General features: G+C 45.7%; 1 protein-coding gene across 3 annotated transcripts in view; it reads left to right on the top strand.

Moving 5' to 3' along the window:
* The window catches only part of stim1b (stromal interaction molecule 1b), a 223,659-nt gene that overhangs the window by 174,239 nt on the left and 22,538 nt on the right, over nt 1-26,882 (top strand). For all 3 annotated transcript variants that reach the window (XM_073044418.1, XM_073044417.1, XM_073044416.1), the window contains exons 6-9: nt 12,432-12,609; nt 22,680-22,857; nt 24,130-24,297; nt 25,967-26,067. In XM_073044418.1, coding sequence (XP_072900519.1) covers nt 12,432-12,609; nt 22,680-22,857; nt 24,130-24,297; nt 25,967-26,067 — 625 coding nt within the window. The remainder of the gene's footprint in view (nt 1-12,431; nt 12,610-22,679; nt 22,858-24,129; nt 24,298-25,966; nt 26,068-26,882) is intronic.

Here is a 26,882-nt window from a genome sequence, read left to right as displayed (position 1 = left end):
AAAAGACAGCCTCAAAAACGAGGGGTGTCCTTTTGGAACAGAGATGAGGAGGAATTTCTTCAACCAGAAAGTGGTGAATCTGGAATTTGTTGCCACAGGCAACTGTGGAGGCCAAGTCTAAGTATATTTAAGGCAGAGAATGATAGATTCTTGATTGGGCAGGGTATGAAGGGATATGGGGGGGAAAGCAGGAGATTGGGGCTGAGAGGAAAATTGTATCAGCTGTGATGAAATGGCAGAGCAGACTCAATGGGCCAAATGGCCTAATTCTGCTCCTATGTCTTATGTTCTAATACCATGGGCTCTTAATTTGATAAGCAGCCTCATGTGGCACCTTGTCATAGACCTTCTGAAAATCTAAGTTCACAACATCAAAAGATTCTGCTTCGTCTATCCTACTTGTCATTTCTTCAAAGAATTCCAATAGATTTATAGAACATACAACTTAGGAACAGGCCATTTGGTCCACAATGTTGTACTGAACCAGCTAAAAAGCTAATCCCTCCAACCTACACCATGTCCATATCCCTCTAAACTTCTTACATCTATGTGTCTGTCCAAACGTCTCTTAAAATTCTCTAATGTATTTGCCTCTACCACCATACTAGGCAGTGCAGTCCAGGCATCCACCACTCTCTGAGTAAAAAACTTGTTCCTCACATCCCTCTTGAACCTACTGCCTCTCTCCTTCAATGGATGCCTTCCGGTATTTGATATTCCAACCCTGGGAAACAGATACTCTTTGTCCACTCTATCAAAGTTTCTCATAAGCTTGTAAACCTCTATTAGATCTCTGCTCAGCTTCAGCGCTTCAGACAAAACAAAAGAAGTTTATCTAGCCTCTCGTGATAGCACGTGCCCTCTAAACCAGGCAGCGTTCTGGTAAATCTCTCCTGCACCCTCTCTAAAGCCTCAACATCCTTCCTTTAGTAGGGTGACTAGAACTGTGTGTAATACTCCAAACGTGGCCTAACCAATGTTTTATAAAGTTATAACATGACCTCCTGACTTTTGAACTCAATGCCTCAACTTATAATTTCAACCATTCCATAAGCTTTCTTAACCATTTTATTGATCAGTGTAGCCACTTCCAAGGAACAATGAACTTGGATCCCAAGATCTCCCTGCTCAGAACTTGCCCTTAATAGTGTATTGTCTTCTTGCATTTGCCCTACTGAGGTGCAACACCTCACATTTATCTGGGTTAAACTCCATCTTCGATTTCTCAGCCCATATCTGCAACTGATCTATATCGTGCTGTATTCTTTGCCATTCTTCTACACTATCCACAACTCCACCAATCTTGGTATCACCCACCCATCTACATTTTCATCCAACACGAGTGAATCTGCAGATGCTGGAGATAAATAAAAACACAAAATGCTGGCAGAACTCAGCAGGCCAGACAGCATCTATGGGAGGAGGTAATGACGACGTTTCGGGCCAAAACCCTTTGTCGTCACTACCTCCTCCCATAGATGCTGCCTGACCTGCTGAGTTCTGCCAGCATTTTGTGTTTTTACATTTTCATCCAGGTCTTTTACATACGTTACAAACAGCAGAGGTCCCAGTACAGATCCCTACAGAATTCCACTAATTACAGACCTCCAGCTCGAATAAGTCCTTTCAACTACTACCCTCTATCTTCTACATGCAAGCCAGTTCTGAATCCAAACAGCCAATTTGCCGCCAATCCCGTGCATCTTAACCCTCTGGATTAGCCTCCCATTAGGTACTTTGTCAAATGCCTTACTAAAATCTATGTAGAGAACATCCACTGCCATACCCTCATCAATCTCTCTTGTCACCTTGTCAAAATACTCAATCAAGTTGATAAGGCATGACCTGCCATGCACAGAGCCATGCTGGCTCTTCCTAATTAGCACATGGGTTTCCAAATGCTAATAAATCATATCCTTAAGAATTTTCTCCAGCAACTTCCAAACATGAGACTCACCGGTTTATAGTTCCCAGGATTTTCTCTTGTTCCCTTCTTCAACATGAGCCACTTGCCAGTCCTCCAACACCTCGCCTGTGGCTAGAGGGGACACAAAGTTACTAGTCAAGGGCCCAGCAATATCGTCTCTTGTCTCCTTCAATAACTTGGGGTAAATCCCATCAGATCCTGGGGATTTAACCACCTTAATACTCCTTTGGAGGCCCAACACTTCTTCCTTGATATCTAAATGCCCTAACGTATTTATACACTCAGCATTGATCTCCTGGTCCTCCATATCCTTTTCCTTGATAAATACTGAAGCAAAGTACTCATTAAGTACCTCACTCATGTTCTCTGCATCCAAGCAAATGTTCTTCTCCCCCCCCTACCCCACTTTATCCTTGAGTGGTCCCACCCTCTCACTAGTTATTCTCTCACTCTTGATATACAGTATAGTATGTATAGAATACAGTACCTTGGGATTCATTTTAATCCCATTTGCCAAGGGCTTTTCATGGCCCCTCCTGACTTTCCTAATTCCCTTCTTTAGTTCTTTCTAGCTTCTGTATACTCCTCATGTGCTTCCTTTGATCCTGACTTCCAAAGCTTTACAAACTTTTATTTTTTCTTTTTGACTAAATTCATTACCTCTCTGGACATCCAAGGTCTCGTATCTTTCCATCCCCAATCTTCTTTCTAACAGGAACATACCTTTCTTGTACTCTGTGTAATTCATCTTTAAACAACCTCCACATGTCTGATGTGGATTTGCCAGAGAAAAGATGTTCCCAGTTTACGCTTCTTAGTCCCTGCTTAATGTCCTTTTAATTTGCCCTACTCCAATTTAAAACTCTCCCACAAGGACCTTATCATAACTATCCTGAAAGTTAAGGAGTTGTGGTCACTAGTCCTTAACTGTTCATCCACTGAAAGGTCAGTCACTTGGCCAGGCTCATTACCCAACACTAGGTCCAGTACAGTCCCTCTTCTTGATGGACCGTCCACATACTGATTCAAGAGACCTTCCTGAATACACTTAACAAATTCAGCCCAATCTAAACCCCTGACACTAAGAAGGTCTCTGTTTATATTAGGGAAGTAGAAATGCCCCATGACAACAACCCTATTATTTTTAAACATTTCCTTAATCTGATTACATATCTGTTCCTCAATATCCTGCTGGCTATTAGGGGCTACGAGATTTGTCAGGCAAGATTTTCCCTTGAGGAAACCATGCTGACTTCGGCCTATTTTATCAAGTGCCTCCAAGTACCCCCAAACCACTTCCTTAACAATCGATTTAGCAGTCAGGGATAATGGGATACAAGTCTACCCCGTGCCTCGGTGACCAGGATGCCTCACTCCCTAAGAGGCTGAATTTCTTCTGCACCCGGTTTGATGCACAGAACAAAGTGCTGGTGAGGAAGGCATACCACCCAGGGGAGCAGATGAAGCTGAGGTGAGGAAGACCCTGGCCATAGTCAACCCACTCAAAGATGCAGGGCCCTATAATATACCAGGTCGGGTTCTGAAGGATTGCATACCCCAGCTGACTGATATATTCAACATTTCTTTTGGAACAATCCATTGCCCCCTCAGTTTTCAGGGTGGCAACCATCATTCCTGTACCAAAGAAGGCGACAATAACCTGCCTAAATGACTGTCGTCTGGTGCCATTAATATCGACCGTTATGAAATGCTTTGAGCGGCTGGTAATGGAGCACATTAAAGCCTCTCTTCTGGCTACACCAGATCTTTTCCGATCACACATCACTCAAATGCAATAGTCTCTACCCTCCACTCTGTCCTGTCCTGCATGGAAAATGGAGTCTTATATACCACACTGCTGTTTATAGACCAGTTCAGTGTTCAACACCATCATACCGCAGAAACTGATAGGGAAACTGTCTTTGCTGGATCTCAACGCCTCCCTCTGCAATTGGATACTGGGCTTCTAAACAGTAAGGCCACAGTCAGTCCATGTGGGCATCAACACCGCTCGTCTATTATGCTGAGTACTGGTGCTCCCCAAGGCTGTGTGGACAGCAACACCGCTCGTCTATTACGCTGAGTACTGGTGCTCCCCAAGGCTGTGTGCTCAGCCCGCTGCTGTTCACACTGCTGATGCATGACTGTGTCACAGGATTCGGCTCAAACCGTGTCATCAAGTTTGCAGATGACACAACAGTGGGTGGCCTTATCAAGCACGGTAAGTGTAGAGAGTAAGTGGAGTGACTGGAGGATTGGTGTGAGAATAACAAGCTAAGCCTGAATGTGGAGAAGACAGAGGAAATCATCGTGAACTTCAGGAAGGTGCGGACGAGCCCTCCCCCTCTGCAAATTAATGGCTCCTCAGTAGAGAGAGTTAAATGTTGCAAATTCCCTGAGACATTGGTCTCTTAATATCACCTCTCTGAACAAGAAGGCACAGCAACACCTCCATTTCCTAAGGAGAACGAGGCAAGCAAAGCACCCACCCATCTCTCCCCACCCGGCCCATCTTAACTGTGTTCTACAGGAGCACCATTTGAGAGCATCTTGACAAGCTGCATCTCCATATGGTACGGGAGCAGTCAAGCATCGGACCAGAAGTCCCTACAAAGGACTGTGAGAATAGCCGAGGGGATCATAGGAGTCTCTCTACCATCCATCGGGGACACTTACCAGGAGCACTGCATACACAGGGCCACTCATCATCCAGCACCCTCTGACTTTCTACCATCAGGCAGGAGACTACAATGCATTAAAACAGAAACGGTCAGGATGGGAAACAGTTTCTTCCCCCAGGCCATCAGGCTTCTGAACTCCCAGCGATATCGTATTCAAAATGTCACTGGTTAATCTGGGATGGATACCTTACAAAATTTAATATTAATGCACTGTAGTTTGTTATTTATTTAGGATTTGTCTGTAGATTTTATCCTTACCTTTATAAGTTATCGTGTGTTAAGTGTACTGCTGTCCTTCACACCCTGGTTTGAAGAAACACTGTCGCTTTTCTATATACTTTATATGGTTATTTACATGTAGGTAGTTAGATGACAAATAAACTTCACTTGACTTGACTCCAACATCTTCCCAACCACAGGTCAGATGAACTGGCCTGTAATTTCCTTTCTTCTGCCTCTCTCCCTTCTTGAACAGTGGAGTGACATTTCCAACTTTTCAGTCCTCTGGAACCATGCCAGAATCTATTGATTCTTGAAAGATGATTACTAATGCCTCCTCCTTCTGAACCCTGGGGTGTACACCATCTAGTCCAGATGACTTATCTACCTTCAAACCTGTCAGTTTCCCAAGAACCTTCTCCCTAGTAATGGCAACTTTAACACTTCATGATCCCTGACACTTGGATTTTCCACCATGCTGCTAGTGGCTTTCACAGTGAAGACTGATGCAAATACATCTTCAGTTTGTCCAGCATCACTGGCCCTGTTGACCTATAGAGGATGCGAGACTGTCAGCAGATCTCCTCAGCCGTGTCCTCTGCCGGGGAAAGTGCTCTGGTCATTTAGTGGGTCAGTGGGATAGGGACACCCTGCCAGAGGAGCCAAGACCATTTGTGTAGAGCACCACACACCTCCTCTGTTGAGGGTCTACCCAAGCTTCACCATGGAAACTTTGCCGGCAAACTAGTGTGACAGAGTCAAAAATCTCTGCCTGGCTGGGACGCCAGTCAGGTCTACTCCATGCAATCTCATACAGGCACAGCACTGGTTATTAAACAGCTGGTAGCTTCACCAGGACCCAGTAGAAATTTGTGGACTTCTGGGCAACAGGAGGCTTTGGGCCTCTGTTGTGGTCCTGAGTCTTCCAGTTGCAGAAGGCGGTCAGTCTCTGGTGTGCATACATAGCCAGCTGGCAGTTCTGCACCTCTGGACCCTACGCTGAGCACCCTCTGAGGTGACAATACGCTTTCTTTGCTGGGGGCATTATCTTCAGGAGGGGACACAGCCCCGGCAGCAAGCATCAACTGTGCCCCATGTGGGAGCTGCCAGATTTTCACCAGGAGCTACTGCAGATCTGGGGTAGGGTCTTCTCGGGTCAGAGTGCTCCTGTGCACACAGGGCATGGTGCTCAGGCGTTTCCCATCCCGTCACGGTGGGTGTTGGGATAGCTCCGGCACTGCCAAACCAGCTCCATTGGAGGTGGTCATAGGACCCAGACCCCAAGATCACCTTTAGGAGCCACCTCACAGAGACACCGAGTGCTGAGACAGCTACTGTACGAGCTGATCGGGCACATTTTTCACTTCATTACCCTCACTTGCCAACCAGACACGGCCTGGTGGTCTGTCTTACCATCAGGCGATGAGTTTCTCTTTGTAGGGGTCTTTTCCCTGGTGTAGCACAGGGCAATACTGTGAGCTAGATTCCTGAGCAGGTTCACTGCTACCCTGTCCACCTGTCCTTCCTGTGGATGGAGGAGTCAGTGTACCACGTTTACGTGGACTGCGAGAGGCTGCTCAAGTTCTGCTGCCCTTCAGCCCCGTGCTCCTCATTTATGGACACCCAGCAGGGGCAAGGGGTGGGGGGGAAATCACTCAGAGGATGTCCTGCTCTTGGGCCTGGCCCTGTTGGCCGTTCATGGGTCCAGGCAGCGGGTTGTCTAGGACTCTGCCCGATCCGACTGCCTGGCCTCTTCTGGGGATACATCCGTGCCAGAGTCTCAGAGAGGGAGCGGGCAACCGTTGTGGGTTCAGGGGGATTTCTGGGGACAGTGGGCCCACCAGAGAATTGAGTGCATTATGGATGGTAATACTGTATTCTAATTTGCATTCAGTAACTGTGTTGTAACCTTTAACCTTTGTATGTCTTTTGTATTTGACTAATTGTACAATTGTTACGAAGAGGAGCGGTACAAAGTGAGTGCTGTATATATAATGTGCATTGCACGTGAGTGCTGGGATTTTGTGTGTGTGTGTATGTATATATATGGGAGTGCTGTATATATAATGTGCATTGCATGTGAGTGCTGGGATTAGGAACAGGATGAGGTATCAGGTAAAGTCAGTGTTAGCTCTGGCCCTGTGAGAATGACAGGGCAGGGCAGATCAGAGGGTCTCCAGTCCCACTCACAGAGTCACTGAGGGAATTGGCTATGTACTGAGTGCTTCGCCTATAGCAGCTGTGAAGAGACCTCACAGGTGCCTTGGTGGCTGTCAGGTTGATGTGATATCCTGTAGTAGGAATGAAAGGTTTCCTCACTCTTCTCCTGTGTTCCTGACTGTCTGATGGTTGAAGCTCTCTAGGCACTGTGCTCGGGGACAGTCATTACAGCCTGTTCCTACTGCAGCACCACACACTCCCTGAGCCCTCAGGACTGTTTTAGCCAGTGTTACAAGGCATGCTGTTACTAAGGGAGAGGATTTACTGTGTCAGGAGAGTGTCATGTTGTTTCTGAGGGCAAAGATTGAGTGTGTTACTCTAATAACCTGTTGTTATAGAAGCCTTGATGTTCAGTATTGCTAGGGGTACAAGTACAGAGCAGTTTAAATCATCACCTGCTGCAAGGTTGCATAATCAATGTCAAGTTTATTTGTTATTTAACTATATACATGTACTATATACAAACCACATATGTAACATTTTAGTGTATATTGAAACAGAACGTTTCTTTGAACCAGATAGTACACTTAACCCACGAGAATTTATGAAGGTGAGGATAAAATCTAGAGACGAATCACACATAAATAACAAACTAAAGTGCATTAATGTTAAATGTTGTAAGGTACCCATCCCAGTTTAGATAGATAGATAGATAGATAGATAGATAGATAGATACTTTATTCATCCCCATGGGGAAATTCAACATTTTTTCCAATGTCCCATACACTTGTTGTAGCAAAAACTCATTACATACAATACTTAACTCAGTAATAATATGATATGCATCTAAATCACTAACTCAAAAAGCATTAATAATAGCTTTAAAAAAAAAGTTCTTAAGTCCTGGCAGTTGAATTGTAAAGCCTAATGGCATTGGGGAGTATTGACCTCTTCATCCTGTCTGAGGAGCATTGCATCGACAGTAACCTGTCGCTGAAACTGCTTCTCTGTCTCTGGATGGTGCTATGTAGAGGATGTTCAGGGTTTTCCATAATTGACCGTAGCCTACTCAGCGCCCTTCGCTCAGCTACCGATGTTAAACTCTCCAGTACTTTGCCCACGACAGAGCCCGCCTTCCTTATCAGCTTATTAAGACGTGAGGCGTCCTTCTTCTTAATGCTTCCTCCCCAACACGCCACCACAAAGAAGAGGGCGCTCTCAACAACTGACCTATAGAACATCATCAGCATCTCACTGCAGACATTGAATGACGCCAACCTTCTAAGGAAGTACAGTCGACTCTGTGCCTTCCTGCACAAGGCATCTGTGTTGGCAGTCCAGTCTAGCTTCTCGTCCAACTGTACTCCCAGATACTTGTAGGTCTTAACCTGCTCCACACATTCTCCATTAATGATCACTGGCTCCATATGAGGCCTAGATCTCCTAAAGTCCACCACCATCTCCTTGGTCTTGGTGACATTGAGACGCAGGTAGTTTGAGTTGCACCATATCACAAAGTCCTGTATCAGTTTCCTATACTCCTCCTCCTGTCCATTCCTGACACACCCCACTATGGCCGTGTCATCAGCGAACTTCTGCACATGGCAGGACTCCGAGTTATATTGGAAGTCAGATGTGTACAGGGTGAACAGGACTGTTCTTGTTTTTATCCATCGGAGTCTCCTGCCTGATGGTAGAAAGTCAAAGAGGATGCTGGATAGATAGGTGGGATCCTTAATGATATTAAGTGTCTTGAGTTACGCAGCGCTACTGATAAATGTCCCTGATGGATGATAGGGAGGCCCCAATGATTCTTTCAGCTGTTCTCAGTCCTTTGTAGGGAATTCGGGTTTGATGCTCAACTACTCCCATACCAGATGGAAATGCAATTGTCAAGGAGCTCTCATATGTATAGGGACAATGTAGAGAAAGACTTACTCTGTCTAACCCAACTGTCCCTGTACTGGGAGTGTGTGATGGAATAGTGTAGAGGGATGAATACTGTGTTTAATCCAGCTGTTCCGGTCCTGGGAGTGTGTGATGGAATAGTGTAGAGGGATGAATACTGTGTTTAATCCAGCTGTTCTTGTCCTGGGAGTGTGTGATGGAATAGTGTACAGGTTTCCCCCGCTATCCGAAGGTAGAGCGTTCCTATGAAACAGTTTGTAAGCTGGAATATCGTAAAGTGAAGGAGCAATTACCAGTTATTTATATGGGAAAAATTTGTGAGCGTTCGCAGACCCAAAAAATAACCTACCAAATCGTACCAAATAACACATAAAAAGTAAAATAACAGTAACGTATAGTAAAAGCAGGAATGATTTGATAAATATACGGCCTATATAATGTAGGAATACTTTTCTGCAATTATTGCAGCGCTGTCCACCGCAGCGAAAATCTCACGCAAGCGCTCTCGGCAGCACTCGCGGCAGAAACACACGACGCAAGCGCTCCCCGGCAGAAGCATTTTTTCCAGTAACCTTTAAGCTATGAAGCTACCAAATAACACATAAAAATACAGAGCCTATATAAAGTAGAAATAATGTACGCCCAGTGTAGTTACACTTACCGGAATCGGGAGGACACTGATGATGGTGTGTTAGGCTGAGTCGTCGGAGGTTGGGGTGGTCGGACACTGGGGTGTCATCTCATCGTCGTCTGTTTCCATCAGGGCAGGCAGGTCACCTTCTTCTATGTCTGCCTGCCTCAATGTCGAAGGTCGAGTTTCGTCGTCTGCTGTGGCTGATGTGGAAGGCTTGAAAAACGACAGTATGCTTGACTGCTTAGCCTCGCGCATTTTTCTGTCATACAGTTCTTTGTAAGCACTCAAACCATCCTGCAAATATGCCCTAAACCTACGTACACTTTCAAAATTAAAGTCATACTTTTCTGCAATCATTGCAGCATTGTCAATCGCAGTGAAAATCTCACGCAATTGTCTCACGTTCTGTTCCTGGACGTCTTCACTTTTGGGCCGTTTGCTATTGCGTTCGGCTTCAATTGCTATCCTTTCCTCTTCATCAGCTCTTCATCTCTCAGTTCTTGGTCATGGGATGTCAAAACCTCTTCAACATCATCTTTGTCAACTTCCACAAACCCTTAGCCAAACTCACTATATCCTTACTTCATTCACCACGATCGAAACGCTTTATTATGTCTAGTTTTATGCTAAGTGTAACACCCTTACACGCTCTTTTATGTTTTTCCGATACCTTAGAACTCATCTTGCTAACAGATGCACAAAATAAATCGACATAAAGCACAGATGTTCACAGGCACGTGTTTAAGCAATGCCGGCTAGAATGCAGTTCCGGGGGAGGAGCTTGGCTGCTCGGGGCGCGCTGCCTTTTTTCGTAACAGCGAGTTGACGAAAGCGAACGTTCAAAAAACGGGGGGACAACTGTAGAGGGATGAATACTGTGTTTAACCCAGCTGACCCTGTCCTGGGTGTGTGTGAAGGGACATTTTAGAGAGAGAGCTTTATTCTCTCTAACCCAGCTGCCCCTCTCCTGGGAGTGTGTGAAGGGACAGTGTAAAGAGAGCTTTATTCTGTCTGACCTGGGAGTGTGTGATGGGATAGTGTAGAAGGATTAATACTGTGTCTAACTGAGCTGTCCCTGTCCTGGGAGTGTGTGAAGGGACAGTGTAGAGAGAGCTTTATTCTGTCTGACCTGGGAGCTTGTGAAGGGACAGTGTAGAGAGAGCTTTATTCTGTCTGACCTGGGAGCGTGTGAAGGGATAGTGTAGAGAGAGCTTTATTCTGTCTGACCTGGAAGTGTTTGAAGGGACAGTGTAGAGAGAGCTTTATTCTGTCTGACCTGGGTGTGTATGATGGGATAGTGTAGAGGGATTAATGCTGTGTCTAACCTAGCTATTCCTGTCCTGGGAGTGTGTGAAGGGACAGTGTAGAGAAAGCTTCATTTTCTCTAACCCAGCTGTCCCTTTCCTAGGAGTGTGTGACAGGACAGTGTAATGTAAGTTTTATTTTGTCCAACCCAGCAGTCCCAATCCTTTTTTATTCAGAAATATAAGAGGGGAGTAGCGCCTCTTAGTTCTTGTATCCTCAGCTGGCTCTGTGTCCTCTTGTCCTTTCGAACTTGAGGCCAAAAAAAGGCCCACTTCAGTTTCACCCGACCACAAGACCTTCTTCCACATCTATGCAATATCTTCTAAGTGACGCTTGCAAAGTCTTTATGGGCAAGGATATGCCTTTTTTAGTGGTAAGGGTGATGTAAATCTAATACTGAGCTTCAGCCAGGTAACAGCATCCCTTCTGTAAAGTATGGTAGAGGTCGCATCATGCTGTGGGCATGCTTTTCAGCAGCAGGGACTAGAAACCTGGTCAGGATTGGTGAGGAGATGAATGCTGCTAAATACAGGGCTCTATTGTGACAAAAGGTGCCTGTTATTCACAAATAAAACTTCTCAGTTAAATTGATCAAAATCCCTAGTTGTAATACTCAATAATATGAAAAAAAGGTTGTGAGCTGAATACTTTTACAAGACACTGTACACAACCCTGATATTGATTTTCTTGTGAGCATCAACAGTAGATACAAGAAACACAATAGAATCAATGAAGAACCACACACAACCCATGGTAAAAGACACCAAACTGCAAATACCAAAAGAAAGATGATGATAATAATAATATAAATAAACAAACAAGCAAGCAAGCAATAAATATTGAGAACATGTGGTGAAGAGTCCTGGAAAGTGAGTCCACAGGTTGTGGGAACAATTTAATAATGGGGGGGGGGGTAAAGTTGAATGAAGTTATCCCCTCTGGTTCAAGAGCTTGATGGTTGAGGGGTAATAACTGTTCCTGAGCCTGGTGGTGTAGGATCTGACAGTTGAGGGGTAATAACTGTTCCTGAACCTGGTGGTGTGGGACCTGACAGTTGAGGGGTAATAACTATTCCTGAACCTGGTGGTGTGGGACCTGACAGTTGAGGGGTAATAACTGTTCCTGAACCTGGTGGTGTGGGACCTGACGGTTGAGGGGTAATAACTGTTCCTGAACCTGGTGGTGTGGGACCTGACAGTTCAGGGGTAATAACTGTTCCTGAACCTGGTGGTGTGGGACCTGACGGTTGAGGGGTAATAACTGTTCCTGAACCTGGTGGTGTGGGACCTGACGGTTGAGGGGTAATAACTGTTCCTGAACCTGGTGGTGTAGGACCTGACGGTTGAGGGGTAATAACTGTTCCTGAACCTGGTGGTGTGGGATCTGATGGTTGAGGGGTAATAACTGTTCCTGAACCTGGTTGTGTGGGACCTGACGGTTGAGGGTAATAACTGTTTCTGAACCTGGTGGTGTGGGACCTGAGACTCCTATATATCTCAGTAAACTGTACCATAAACCTGACTATCCTTGACGTTGACACTGGAGGCTGGAGTGTTCTTACCTTTTTCACTCTCACCTGCTTATCTCTGGTTTGCAGTGACACGTCACAACCACCTGAAAGATTTCATGCTGGTGGTTTCCATAGTGATTGGTGTGGGTGGCTGTTGGTTTGCCTACATCCAGAACCGTTACTCCAAAGAGCACATGAAGAAGATGATGAAGGACCTAGAAGGGCTGCAGAAAGCAGAGCAGAGTCTGCATGACTTGCAGGAGAGGTGAGAGCCTGGCACTGAATACTCCTCACTGGTAATGAATGCCCCATGTGTGTAACCAATATAGTACTGTGAAAAAGTCTTAGGCACCCTAGATGTTTTATATAAATTTTGTCTTAGATGTTTAATTTTTGTCTTCTGCATTAGTGTGTCAGTAGAGTAGAGCAAATTTTAGATTTCCAAACATTCATTTTCCAAAAAATCAAATGTTACAGAGAAATTTATGTAATTTGTTAAAGAAAGTAATATATTAAGACTAGACTACTTTCCAAATAACAGCTTGATTACTTTGTAGCTATTTAAGTTCAAAGTGAAATTTATTATCAGGGTACATACATGTGACCACATAATAGAAACATAGAAAACATACAGCACAATACAGGCCCTTCGGCCCACAAAGCTGTGCCAAACATGTCCCTACCTTAGAACTACCTACGTTTTACCCACTGCCCTCTATTTTTCTAAGCTCCTCGTAGCCATCCAGGAGTCTCTTAAAAGACCCTATCATTTCCGCCTCCACTACCGCTGCCGGCAGCCCATTCCACACACTCACCAATCTTTGCATAAAAAACTTATCCTTGACATCTCTTCTGTACCTACGTACTTCCAAGCTACTTAATTAAAACTGTGTCCTCTCGTGCTAGCCATTTCAGCCCTGGGAAAAAGCCTCTGACTATCCACATGATCAATGCCTCTCATCATCTTGTACACCTCTATCAGGTCACCACACATCCTCCGTCACTCCAAGGAGAAAAGGCCAAGTTCATTCAACCTATTCTCATAAGGCATGCTCCCCAATCCAGGCAACATCCTTGTAAATCTCCTCTGCGCCCTTTCTATAGTCTCCACGTCCTTCCTATAAATGAGGCGACCAGAACTGAGCACAGTACTCCAAGTGGGGTCTAACCAGGGTCTTATATAGCTGCAACATTACCTCTCGGCTCTTAAACTCAATCCCACGATTGATGAAGGTCAATGCACCGTATGCCTCCTTAACTACAGAGTCAACCTGCATAGCAGCTTTGAGTATCCTATGGACTCGGACATCAAGATCCCTCTCATTCTCCACACTGTCAAGAGTCTTTCCATTAATACTATATTCTGCCATAATATTTGACCTACCAAAATGAACCATCTCACACTTATCTGGGTTGAACTCCATCTGCCATTTCTCAGCCCAGTTTTGCATCCTATCAATGTCCCGTTGTAACCTCTGACAGCCCTCCACACTATCCACAACACACCCAACCTTTATGTGATCAGCAAATTTACGAACCCATCCCTCCACTTCCTCATCCAGGTCATTTATAAAAATCACAAAGAGTAGGGGTCCCAGAACAGATCCCTGAGGCACACCACTGGTCATCGGCCTCCATGCAGAATATGACCCGTCTACAATCACTTTTTACTTTCTGTGGGCAAGCCAGTTCTGTATCCACAAAGCAATGTCCCCTTGGATCCCATGCCTCCTTACTTTCTCAATAAGTCTTGCATGGAGTACCTTATCAAATGCCTTGCTAAAATCCATATACACTACATCTACGGCTCTACCTTCATCAATGTGTTTAGTCACATCCTCAAAAAATTCAATCAGGCTCGTAAGGCACAACTTGCCTTTGTCAAAGCTATGCCGACTATTCCTAATCATATTATGCGTTTCCAAATGTTCATAAATCCTGCCTCTCAGGATCTTCTCCATCAACTTACCAACCACTGAAGTAGACTCACTGGTCTATAATTTCCTGGGCTATCCCTACTCCCTTTCTTGAATAAAGGAACAAGATCCGCAACCCTCCAATCCTCTGGAACCTCTCCCGTCCCCATTGATGATGTAAAGATCATCACCAGAGGCTCAGCAATCTCCTCTCTCGCTTCGCAGAGTAGCCTGGGGTACATCCCATCCGGTCCCAGTGACTTATCCAACTTGATGCTTTCCAAAAGCTCCAGCACATCCTCTTTCTTAATATCTATATGCTCAAGCTTTTCAGTCTGCTGTAAGTCATCCCTACAATTGCCAAGATCCTTTTCCGTAGTGAATACTGAAGCAAAGTATTCATTAAATACCCCCTGCTATTTCCTCCGGTTCCATACACACTTTTCCAATGTCACACTTGATTGGTCCTATTCTCTCATGTCTTATCCTCTTGTTCTTCACATACTTGTAGAATGTCTGGGGGTTTTCCTTAATCCTATCCACCAAGGCCTTCTCATGGCCCCTTCTGGCTCTCCTAATTTCATTCTTAAACTCCTTTCTGCTAGCCTTATAATCTTCTAGATTCATATCATTACCTATTTTTTTGAACCTTTCATAAGCTCTTCTTTTCTTCTTGACTGGATTTACAACAGCCTTTGTACAGCACAGTTCCTGTACCCTACCATCCTTTCCATGTTTCATTGGATCGTACCTACTCAGAACCCCATGCAAATATCCCCTGAACATTTGCCACATTTCTTCCGTACGTTTCCCTGAGAATATCTGTTTCCAATGTATGCTTCCAGGTTCCTACCTGATAACCTCATAGTTCCCCTTACTCCAATTACAGACAGACATACTTTATTGATCCCGAGGGAAATTGGGTTTCGTTTCCTTAACTTGTCTGTTCCTATCCCTCTCCAGTGCTGTGGTAAAGGAGATAGAATTGTGATCACTATCTCTAAAATGCCCTCCCACGGAGAGACCTGACACCCGACCAGGTTCATTTCCCAATACCAGATCAAGTATAGCCTCTCCTCTTGTAGGCTTATCTACATGTTGTGTCAAGAAACCTTCCTGAACACATCTAACAAACTCTACCAGATCTAAACCCCTCACTCTAGGGAGATGCCAATCAGTATTTGGGAAATTGAAATCTCTCACCACAACAACCCTGTTATTATTAGTCCTCTCCAGAATCTGTCTCTCTATCTGTTCGTCGATGTCCCTGTTACTGTTGGATGGTCTATAAAAAAACACCCAGTAGAGTTATTGACCCCTTCCTATTCCTAACTTCCACCCACAGAGACTCCGTAGACAACCCCTCCATGACTTCCTCCTTTTCTGCAGCCGTGACACTATCTCTGATCAACACTGCCCCCCCCCACCTCTTTTGCCTCCCTCCCTGTCCTTTTTGAAACATCTAAAGCCCAGCACTTGAAGTAGCCATTCCTGTCCCTGAGCCATCCAAGTCTCTGTAATGGCCACAACATCATAGCTTCAAGTGCTGATCCATGCTCTAAGCTCATCCGCTTTATTCATGATACTCCTCGCATTAAAATAGACACATCTCAAACTATCAGACTGAGCGCGTCCATTCTCTATCACCTGCCTATCCTCCCTCTCGCACTGAATCCAAGCTTTCTCTATTTGTGAGCTGACCTCTCTTTCCTCTGTCACTTCAGTTCGGTTCCCACCCCCCAGCAATTCTAGTTTAAACTCTCTCCAGTAGCCTTAGCAAACCTTCCCACCAGGATATTGGTCCCCCTTGGATTCAAGTGCAACCCGTCCTTTTTGTACAGGTCACACCTGTCCCAGAAGAGGTCCCAATGATCCAGAAATCTGAATCCCTGCCCCCTGCTCCAATCCCTCAGCCACGCATTTATCCTCCACCTTATTCTATTGCTATACTCACTGTCACGTGGCACAGACAGTAATCTCGAGATTACTAGCTTTGCGGTCCTGCTTCTCAACTTCTTTCCTAATTCCCTGTAGTCTGTTTTCGGGACCTCCTCCCTTTTCCCACCTATATTGTTGGTACCAATATGTACCACGACCTCTGGCTGTTCTCCTTCCCACTTCAAGATATCGTGGACGTGATCAGAAACATCCTGGACCCTGACACCTGGGAGGCAAACTACCATCCGCGTTTCTTTCCTGTGTCTGCAGAATTGCCTGTGTGACCCCCTAACTATGGAGTCCCCTAAAACTCTGAAATTCTTTTTCTGTGGGTATACTTAGCAAATCTATGGAACAGTAACTGTAAACAGGATCAATGGATAACAAACTGTGCAAATGCAAATATAAGTAAATGACAATAAATAATGAGTTTGAAATAACAAGGTAAAGAGTCCTTAAGGTGAGACCATCAGTTGTGTGAACACCAGAAGTTTTTTGTTCAGGAGCTGATGGCTGAGGGGTAGTAACTGTTCTTGAAGCTGGTGGGTGCGAGTCCTGAGGCACCTGTACCTTCTACTTGGCAACAGCAAGTAGAGAGCATGGTCTAGGTGGTGAGGATCTTTGATGATGGCGGCTGCTTTCCTACGAAAACGTTTCCTGTAGATGTACTCAATGCTTGGGAGGGTTTTACCCGTAATGTACTGGGCCGAATTCACTACCTTCTGTCAGATTTTCCACATAAGGGCATTGGTGTTCCCATACCAGGCCATAATGCAGACAGTCAGCACAACTACCACCACACATCTGGAGAAGATTGCCAAGGTTTTTGATGACGTGCTGAATCTCTGCAGACTCCTGAGGAAGTAGATGTGCGTTCATACTTTCTTTGCAATTATATTTATATGATGGATCCAGCACAGGTCCTCTGAGACAGTGACACCCAAGAATTCAAAGTTACTGGCCCTCTCCACCTCTGATCCTCCTATGATTACTGGCTCATGGACCTCTGCTTTCCCGCTTCTGAAGTCCACAATCAGCTCCTTGGTCTTATTGACATTGAGTGAGAGGTTGTTGTTATTACACCACTCAGCCAAATTTCCAATCTCCCTCCTGTATGCTGATTCATCACCACCCACAACAGCAGTACCATCAGAAAGCTGTATGTGTGGGAGCTGTACTTAATCAAACAGTCATAGGTTTAAAGAATACGTACACAATGCTGGAAGAACTCAGCAGGTCAGGCAGCATCCGTGAGAAAAGAGTAGCCAACGTTTTGGGCCGAGACCCTTCATCATAGGTTTAAAGCAACTAGAGCAAGGGGGCTAAGCACACATCCCTGTGGTGCACCTGTGCTGATTAAAATTGTGGAGGAGATGTTCTTGCCCTGTATATAGCCCAGTGCATGATTAAACAAAAATAACAAACAGATGCTAATGATCAATTATATCATGAGTTGAATGGACTAAACGATTGATTGAAGCAGAAATGGGTGCAGAAGGAGTCAAACTGAGTGACAACCAACCAACCTGATAGAATCAGAGAGGACAGGAAAATTTTTAATTGGGGAAGGACAAATTATGAGGTTATAAGGCTGGAACTTGTGGGAGTGAATTGGGATGATGCTTTTGCAGGGAAATGTACTGTGGACATGTGGTCGATGTTTAGGGATCTCTTGCAGAATGTTAGGGATAAATTTGTCCCAGTGAGGAAGATAAAGAATGGTAGGGTGTAGGAACCATGGGTGACAAGTGAGATGGAAAATCTAGTCAGATGGAAGAAGGCAGCATACATGAGGTTTAGGAAGCAAGGATCAGATGGGGCTATTGAGGAATATAGGGTAGCAAGAAAGGAGCTTAAGAAGGGGCTGAGAAGAGCAAGAAGGGAGCATGAGAAGGCCTTGGTGAGTAGGGTACAGGGAAACCCCAAGGCATTCTTCGATTATATGAAGAACAAAAGGTTGACAGGAGTGAAGGTAGGACAAATTAGAGATAAAGGTGGGAAGATGTGCCTGGAGGCTGTGGAAGTGAGCGAGGTCCTCAATGAATACTTCTCTTCGGTATTCACCACTGAGAGGGAACTTGATTAATGTGAGGATAATATGACTGAGGTTGATGTTCTGGAGCATGTTGATACTAAGGGAGAGGAGGTGTTGGAGTTGTTAAAATACATTAGGATGGATAAGTCCCTGGGGCCTGACGGAATATTCCCCAGGCTGCTCCATGAGGCGAGGGAAGAGATTGCTGAGCCTCTGGCTAGGATCTTTATGTCCTCGTTGTCCACAGGAATGGTACCGAAGGATTGGAGGGAGGCGAATGTTGACCCCTTGTTCAAAAAAGGTAGTAGGGATAGTCCAGGTAATTATAGACCAGTGAGCCTTACGTCTGTGGTGGGAAAGCTGTTGGAAAAGATTCTTAGAGATAGGATCTATGGGCATTTAGAGAATCATGGTCTGATCAGGGACAGTCAGCATGGCTTTGTGAAGGGCAGATCATGTCTAACAAGCCTGATAGAGTTCTTTGAGGAGGTGACCAGGCATATAGATGAGGGTAATGCAGTGGATGTGATCTACATGGATTTTAGTAAGGCATTTGACAAGGTTCCACACGGTAGGCTTATTCAGAAAGTCAGAAGGCATGGGATCCAGGGAAGTTTGGTCAGTTGGATTCAGAATTGGCTTGCCTGCAGAAGGCAGAGGGTTGTGATGGAGGGAGTACATTCAGATTGGAGGGTTGTGACTAGTGGTGTCCCACAAGGATCTGTTCTGGGACCTCTACTTTTCGTGATTTTTATTAACGACCTGGATGTGGGGATAGAAGAGTGGGTTGGCAAGTTTGCAGAAGACACAAAGCTTGGTGGTGTTGTAGATAGTGTAGAGGATTGTTGAAGATTGCAGAGAGACATTGATAGGATGCAGAAGTGGGCTGAGAAGTGGCAGATGGAGTTCAACCTGGAGAAGTGTGAGGTGGTACACTTTGGAAGGACAAACTCCAAGGCAGAGTACAAAGTAAATGGCAGGATACTTGGGAGTGTAGAGGAACAGAGGGATCTGGGAGTACATGTCCACAAATTCCTGAAAGTTGCCTCATAGGTGGATAGGGTAGTTAAGAAAGCTTATGGAGTGTTATCTTTCATAAGTCAAGGGATAGAGTTTAAGAGTCGCAGGGTAATGATGCAGCTCTATAAAACTCTGGATAGGCCACACTTGGAGTACTGTGTCCAGTTCTGGTCGCCTCACTATAGGAAGGATGTGGAAGCATTGGAAAGGGTACAGAGGAGATTTACCAGGATGCTGCCTGGTTTAAAGAGTATGCATTACGATCAGAGCTTTACTCTCTGGAGAGAAGGAGGGTGAGAGGAAACATGATAGAGGTGTACAATATATTAAGAGGAATAGTTAGGGTGGACAGCCAGTGCCTCTTCCCCAGGGCACCACTGCTCAATACAAGAGGACATGGCTTTAAGGTAAGGGGAGGGAAGTTCAAGGGGGATATTAGAGGAAGGTTTTTTACTCAGAGAGTGGTTGGTGCATGGAATGCACTGCCTGAGTCAGTGGTGGAGGCAGATACACTAGTGAAATTTAAGAGACTACTAGACAGATATATGGAGGAATTTAAGGTGGAGGGTTATATGGGAGGCAGGGTTTAAAGGTCAGCACAACATTGTGGGCTGAATGGCCTGTACTGTGCTGTATTGTTCTATAATTCAAACTAAAAGGTGAGGGTGTGGCAGATGTGACAGTTTAACCTTCAAATCAATTTTTATACCATGGCATGAGTGAGCAACAAGGCACAAGGTAGTCATCCTGCATCTCTCCCAAGCAGAAATTTTGCAGCAGATAGGTTTTGAAATGTGCTGTCCAAGCTGTCCTGAAGAAGCACATGTAAACGGGCAAGGTCAAGGATAAGAAATGCAGGGGTTGGCTACGGAAAATGAGTGCAGTAAATGAAACTGATATCCCTTCTAAATTGGAAGAAGTCCAGCACTGCTGTCAGCTCTGAACTCACAGAAACCACTGGAACTCAAGTACACCCCTCTACAATCCAGAAAAGTCATGAGAGAAGTGGTCTTCTTCAGAAAAGAGTTGTTGCCAAAAAGCCATTCCTCTGAAATGGAAACAAAGCCAAGAGACTCACTTAAGCACAAAAACACAAGGGCCGGGGTGCTGAACATGGAAGCAAATGCTCTGGACTAACGAGTCAAAATTTGAAATTTTTGGCTCAAACGGGAGGCAGTTTGTCTGTGGAAGAGCTGGAAAGTGCTACGTGGATGAGTGTCTGCAGGCAGCCGCGAAGCACAATGCAGGTGTGGGGCTGCATTTCTGTAAATGGAGTTGATGATCTTCCATCCATGTACTCTAGTTGGTGAGTTGGTGAAATGGAATCCTTAATGCTGAGAATTACAAGCAGATTCTCATCTATCACACAGTACCATCAGGGATCATTCCCAACTTCATTCTACAGCAGGGCAGTGACCCAAACATATGGCCAGGGTCGTAAAGAACTACCTTCAGTAGAAAGAAGAACATAGAGTTGTGCAACAGATGATCAGAGCCCTGATTTCATCATCAAGGCTGTCTGGAATTACCAGGAGAGACAGAAGCAAGTGAGACAGCCAACGTCTGTAGAAGAACTGTAGCAAGTTCTCCAAGATGCTTGGAACAACCTACCAGCCGGTTTTCTTATAGAACTGCACAGCAGTGTGCCTAAGAGAATTGGTGCAGTTTTGAAAGTAGAGGGTGATCACACCAAATACTGAGTTGCTTTAGATTGTTTATAGTGAATTTCTTTTGGTATTTAGAAACTTTTCATTCCATTATTTTTAAAACATCTTCTCTCTACAGAATTGTTTTTACATGTGCCCAAGACTTCTGCACTGTACTGTTGCCCCTCTTTGGTAATGAACTGGTAACGAATACTCTTTACTGGCAGTGGATGCCCCTTGCTTGCACCATTGTCTGGTGCAGCTCTGAAGAAGCTGATCACTTGCCCTGCTCTGTGGTGGCAGGACATGTAGAGGAACTGTTATTCCACAGCCACAGGACACCCATGTATTTACTCAGTGTTACAGAGCTGTGAAACAGGCCCTTTGGCCCAACTCCTCCATGCTAACCATGGTGCCTCCCCATCTGTCTGCCTCCATCTGAACCTTTCCTGTCCACATACCTGCCTGAATGTCCTTTAAACATTGTAATTGTACCCATTCCACATATCCACCACCCTCTGTGTGGAAAAGGTTTCCCCTCAGGTCCCCTTTAAACCTCACAATAAACCTATCCGCTCTAGTTATATAGAGCATTACTGCACAGAAGCAAACCTTTTGACCCTTCTAGTCCATGCTGAACTAGTACTCTGCCTAGTCCAACCAACCTGGACCTGGACCATAGCCCTCCATACTTCTCCCATCCACGTACTCTAGACAAGACTGTGACCACGATAATCCGCCTTATGTTTTCTCTCATGAGTTTGTACACTCCTCTAATGTTTGCCAAATTCCTGTGATGGGCAGCGTTTAGTGCCTCCTCCCAAGCAGCCTTTCCTTTACAAAACACAGGTTGAGTGTGGCTGTATAATGTGCCCCATGCCCTGACTTTAAATAAACCCTCTGACAGTGAGGCAATACTGGCACCTGCAGAAGCTGCAGCAGTCACTCACTGGTTTGCACAGCAAAGATTCTGCAGATGCTGGAAATCTTGATCAAGGCACATAAAATGCTGGAGGAACTCAACAGATCAGCCAGCATCTATGGAAATGAGTAAACAGTCAATATTTCAGGCTAAGACCATCAGGACTGGAAAGGAAGGGGGAGGGAAGAGGTCAAGGAAGAAGAAGAGTGCAAGTTGTCAGATTACAGGTGAAGCCAGGTGAGGAGGAGATGGGTGGGTGGTGGGGGTGGGGGGAGATCCTGGAAGGTGATAGGTAGGAGTTAAAATTGAGAGGGATAATAAGTCATCCATGATGGAATGGTGGAGCAGACTCGATGTGTTGAAAAACCTAATTTTGCTGCTAGGAATGTGATAGGAGAGGAGAGTGGACATTGGTAGAAAGGGAAGGAGGGGGGGGAACCGGGGGGAGCTTTTGGACTGGTGAGGAGATATGAAAGGCTGAAAAGGAAATGGGAATGGTGAATGGAAAAAGAGAGAAGGAGGAGGGCAAGAAGTAAGAACTGCTGCCAGACCTGCTGAGTTCCTCCAGTATTTTGTATGTGCTTCCCTGCACATTGGAGGTGCTTTGGGATTCCAGGCCCCATCTGTCCTTTTGTGCTTGTGTGGCCCCTTCAGCTGCAGTTGGAGTCCAGTGAGGCCGTTTTGCGTGGTTGGTGCAAGGGATGTGCTAAGGCGTTGTCTCTGAGATTAAACGTGCCCGTTGGTTGGGTCTGCAGGCTCCTGAAGGCACAGGAGGAGCACCGTTGGTGTGGGCAATGTGCTTGGGTTTAAACGAGCTGTGTCTCTGGGGTTAATCGTGCCCGTTGGTTGGATCTGCAGGCTCCTGAAGGCACAGGAGGAGCACCGGTCAGTGGAGGTGGAGAAGGTGAACCTGGAGCAGAAGCTGCGAGACGAGATAAACGCGGCGAAGCAGGAAGCCCAGCGATTGCGTGAGCTGCGTGAGGGCACGGAGAATGAGCTTAGCCGCCAGAAGTACGCTGAGGAGGAGTTGGAACAGGTGGGATCGGGTACCTTGGCATGCAGTGGGGTTGTGGACTCAGCCGGCTTCAGTTCACTGGGGTGGTGAAGAACAGACTCTGGAGTTCAGGAAGCAAGGTCTTGGCATCTGATGTGCGCAGGACGGACGGTCCTGTGCCTCGAGGAGGGTGGGGCCTGTGATGAGGGAGACAGGATGATAAAGTTTAAAGATTAGCTGAATTTGTCACGTGTACATCAAAACATTCAGAGAGATGTGTCATTTGCATCAATGACCAACACAGTGCGAGGATTGTGCTGGGCAGCGGAGAAGTGGCACCGTGCTTCCGGCACCAATGTAGCATGCCCACAGTTTACTAACCTTAACCAGTAAGTGTTTAGAAACCGGGAGGAAACCCACACGGTCACAGGGAAAACATACAGATGGTGGTGGGAATTGAACCCGGGTTACTAGTGCTGTAAAATGTTACACTAACCACTGCGCTCCTGTGCCGCCATGAATCCTGCACGTGTGCAGTGGGTCCTGGTCCGAGGTCAGAGAGGGAGTTACTGCTGAGATGGTTGGGTTGGACCAGCACACGGGCTACCAGTTGGAGGACTGCTTTGGCAGCATTGTAGTGTATCAGCTGGCATAATGTTTTACAGTGCCAATGACCTGGATTCAACTTCCACTACGGTCTGTAAGGAATTTTTACGTTCTCCCCTTGACCGCGTGGGTTTCCTCCGGGTACTCTGGTTTTCTCCCACAGTCCAAAGAAACACGGGTTGGGGTTAGAAATTACAGGCGTGCTCTGTTGGCGGCGGCGGAAGGGTGGTGATGTTTCCGGGTTGCTCCCCGAACACATTCGCTGGTTTGATTTGACATAAATGATGCATTTCACCTTTTGTTTCGATGTACATGTCATAAATAAAGCTAATCTTTTGAAACTGGTCCCATGCTAAGCCGATGTGGGAGGTTTTGCGCGCGTGTGTGTGTGTGTGCGTGCGTGTGTGTGCGTGTGTCTGTGTGCGTGCGTGTGCATGTGTGTGTATGCGTGTGCGTGTGTGTGCGTGTGCGTGTGCATGTGTGCACGTGTGTGCGTGTGTGTGCGCATGCGTGCGTGCGTGTGCGTGTGTGTGTATGGGTGGACTCCTGAATCCAGTTACTCATGAGCCCAGTGGCTCTCTGCTGGATGAGGGATGGAACTGATGCAAAGAGGTATCCTGCCGGACAGCCCTATGGATGGGATATCTTCGTTGAAGTAACACACACCTGCTTGCTTGACATGGGGAATGAAACAGGTGCCTCTCTCAGGTGCGCATGGCGCTGAAGAAAGCGGAGAAGGAGCTGGAATCGCGTGGGAGCTGGTCCCCGCCAGATACCCTGCAGAAGTGGCTGCAGCTGACTCACGAAGTGGAAGTGCAGTACTACAATATCAAGAAGCAGAGTGCCGAGAAGCAGCTGTATGTCGCCAAGGAAGGGGTGAGTGCTGTGGGAAATTCAACAATGATTTTGTAGCTCTGTAAAACTCTGAGTAGATAGATTAGGGTGCATTCAGAAATAGATAGCAAAATGGAGGGCCATGTAGGAAGAAAGGTTAGATTTATCTTAGAGTTGGTTAAAATGTCAGAATAACATAGTGGGCCAAAGGGCCTGTACTGTACTGAACTGTTCTCTGGTTAGGCCACACTTGGAGTATTGTGCTCAGATATAATCCCCTCTTTATAGGAAGGATGTAGAAGCTTTAGAGAGAGTGCAGAGGAGATTTGTCAGGATGCTGCCAGGATTAGGGAGAATGTCTTATGAGGAAAGGTTGAGTGAGATAGGGCTTTTCTCTTTGGAACTAAGAAGGATGAGAGGAGACTTGATAGAGGTGTACAAGATGATAAGAGGCATAGGTCGAGTGGACAGCCAGCGAGTTTTTTTCCTGGGCAGAAATGGCTAATACAAGAGGACATAATTTTAAGGTGATTGGAGGAAAGTATAGGGGGGATGTCAGAGTTTGGTTTTCACACAGAGAGTTGAGGGTAAATGGAACCAGAAGTCAGGAATGGTGGACTCTTGGATAGGCACATGGATGATAGAAAAATTTAGGGCTATGAGATAGGGAAGGTTTAGCTCTAAGAGTAGATTGGAAGGTCAGCATAACTTTATGGGCCGAAGGGTCTGTACTGTGCTGTACTGTTCTATGTTCTAATGCCTCACAGAAGAGTCCAAGGGCAGAACTTGGAGTTGGACGGAGAGATAAAGTGACAGGCGATTGGAAGTTCGGAGTCACTTCTGACGACTGAACAGAGGTACTCTGCAAAGTGGTCACCCAGTCCTTATTCATTTTGTTTTGATTTAGAGATACAGTGCAATAACAGGCCCTTCTGCATCAACGAGCACGTGCTGCCCAATTACACCTATGTGACTTACCCATACATTCTTGGAATATGGGAGGAAACCCATGCAGTCACGGGAAAACGTCCTGACTTCTTACAGACAGTGGCAGGAATCGCTGATGCTGAAATAGCACGATGCAATTCCAAAATGCAAACTTGGAACAGAGTTACCCTGGTGCACACTTCGGGCCTCCAGCAGACTTGCAGAGTAAACATACCACGGTGTTTGGGGGAGCACTGAATTCAACAAGTTGATGCCTTGTTGAATCTCAGGTTTATAGAGAGCATGCCTTGTGAGGAGAGGTTGAGATATCTTGGGCTTTTCTCGTTGAAGCAAAGGAGGAGGAGAGGTGACAATAGAGATGTGTAAGATGATAAGAGCCATATATAGAGTGGACAGCTAGAGACTGCAGGGCGGAAGTGGCTAAATTGTGGCATAATTTGAAGGTGATTGGAGGAAAGTATGGTTAAAGCATTATTAGAAAAATGGAGGACTATGGGAGGGAAGGGTTAGATTGATCTTGGAGTAGGTTAAGTTGACACATCATCACAGGCTGAAGGGCCTGTACTGAGCTGTAATGTTCTATGTACAGGCAACCAGCCTTTGCATTGTGTGTCAAAACTTGAAGTAAATTATTTTTCTGTTTGGTTTTACCAAACACACAAAGGCTCTGAGCAACACATCACTTTAAAAATCTCACCTTCTGAAGCTGAATTTCTGCAAGTCCTCCCCCTCTTCATCTCTCACCTCCTTCCCCTCCCCACAGGCAGAGAAAATAAAGAAGAAGAGAAACACGTTGTTTGGAACTTTCCATGTGGCACACAGCTCTTCGCTCGATGACGTCGATCACAAGATCCTGGCTGCAAAGTAAGCACTGAAGCCATGTTGCCGAGGGAACCAGAGGGGGGGATTGCTCAGTTAAGCTATTATCTTCTTAGTGGCTTGATCTTCCATTATAGATGCCAGTGTTCTTCCACCCATCAGGTCAGGTTAGCTGGTTGTCAGTTCTCTGTGTTTTCTCTTTGCTTCCTTTCTTCAATACTGGGCCATGTTTTGTGGTCTCTAGTCCGCAAGAAACCATTCCAGAAACACACACAATGCTAGAGGAACTCAGTGGGCCAGGCAGCCTCTGTGGAAAAGAGTTCATCGGCAAAAGTCAGGAGTTTACGTTGCAGCTTTATAAAGCTCAAGTTCAGCCACGTGTGGAATATTGCATACAGTTCTGGTCACCCTATTATAGCAAGGGTGTCGAAGCTTTGGAGAGGGTGCAGAAGAGGTTTGCCTGGATTAAAGGGCATGAGCTATAATGAGGGGTTGGACAAACTTGTGTTGTTTTCTCTGGAGTGGTGGAAGCTGAGGGGAGATCTGATAGAGGTTTATAAGATTATGAGAGGCATAGAGTAAGTAGGCAGGCGGTATCTGTTTCCCAGGGTTGAAATGTCTAATACCAGAGGTGATACATTTAAGGTGAGAGGGGGTAATTTCAAGGGAGTTGTGAGGGGCAAGGATTTTTACACAGAGTGGTGGGTGCCTGGAATATGCTGCCTGAGGTAGAGGTAGAGACAGATACATTAGAGACTTTTAAGAGATATTTACATGAATGTGAGAAACATGGAAGGATATGGACATTGTGTAGACAGAAGGGATTAGTTTAGTTGACCATCTGATGACTAATGTAATAG

This window comes from Hemitrygon akajei, chromosome 4, assembly GCF_048418815.1.
Source record: "Hemitrygon akajei chromosome 4, sHemAka1.3, whole genome shotgun sequence".
Taxonomy (NCBI): domain Eukaryota; kingdom Metazoa; phylum Chordata; class Chondrichthyes; order Myliobatiformes; family Dasyatidae; genus Hemitrygon; species Hemitrygon akajei.
Note: the sequence above shows the minus strand (reverse complement) of the source record. Positions and strands in the feature narration are given on the sequence as shown.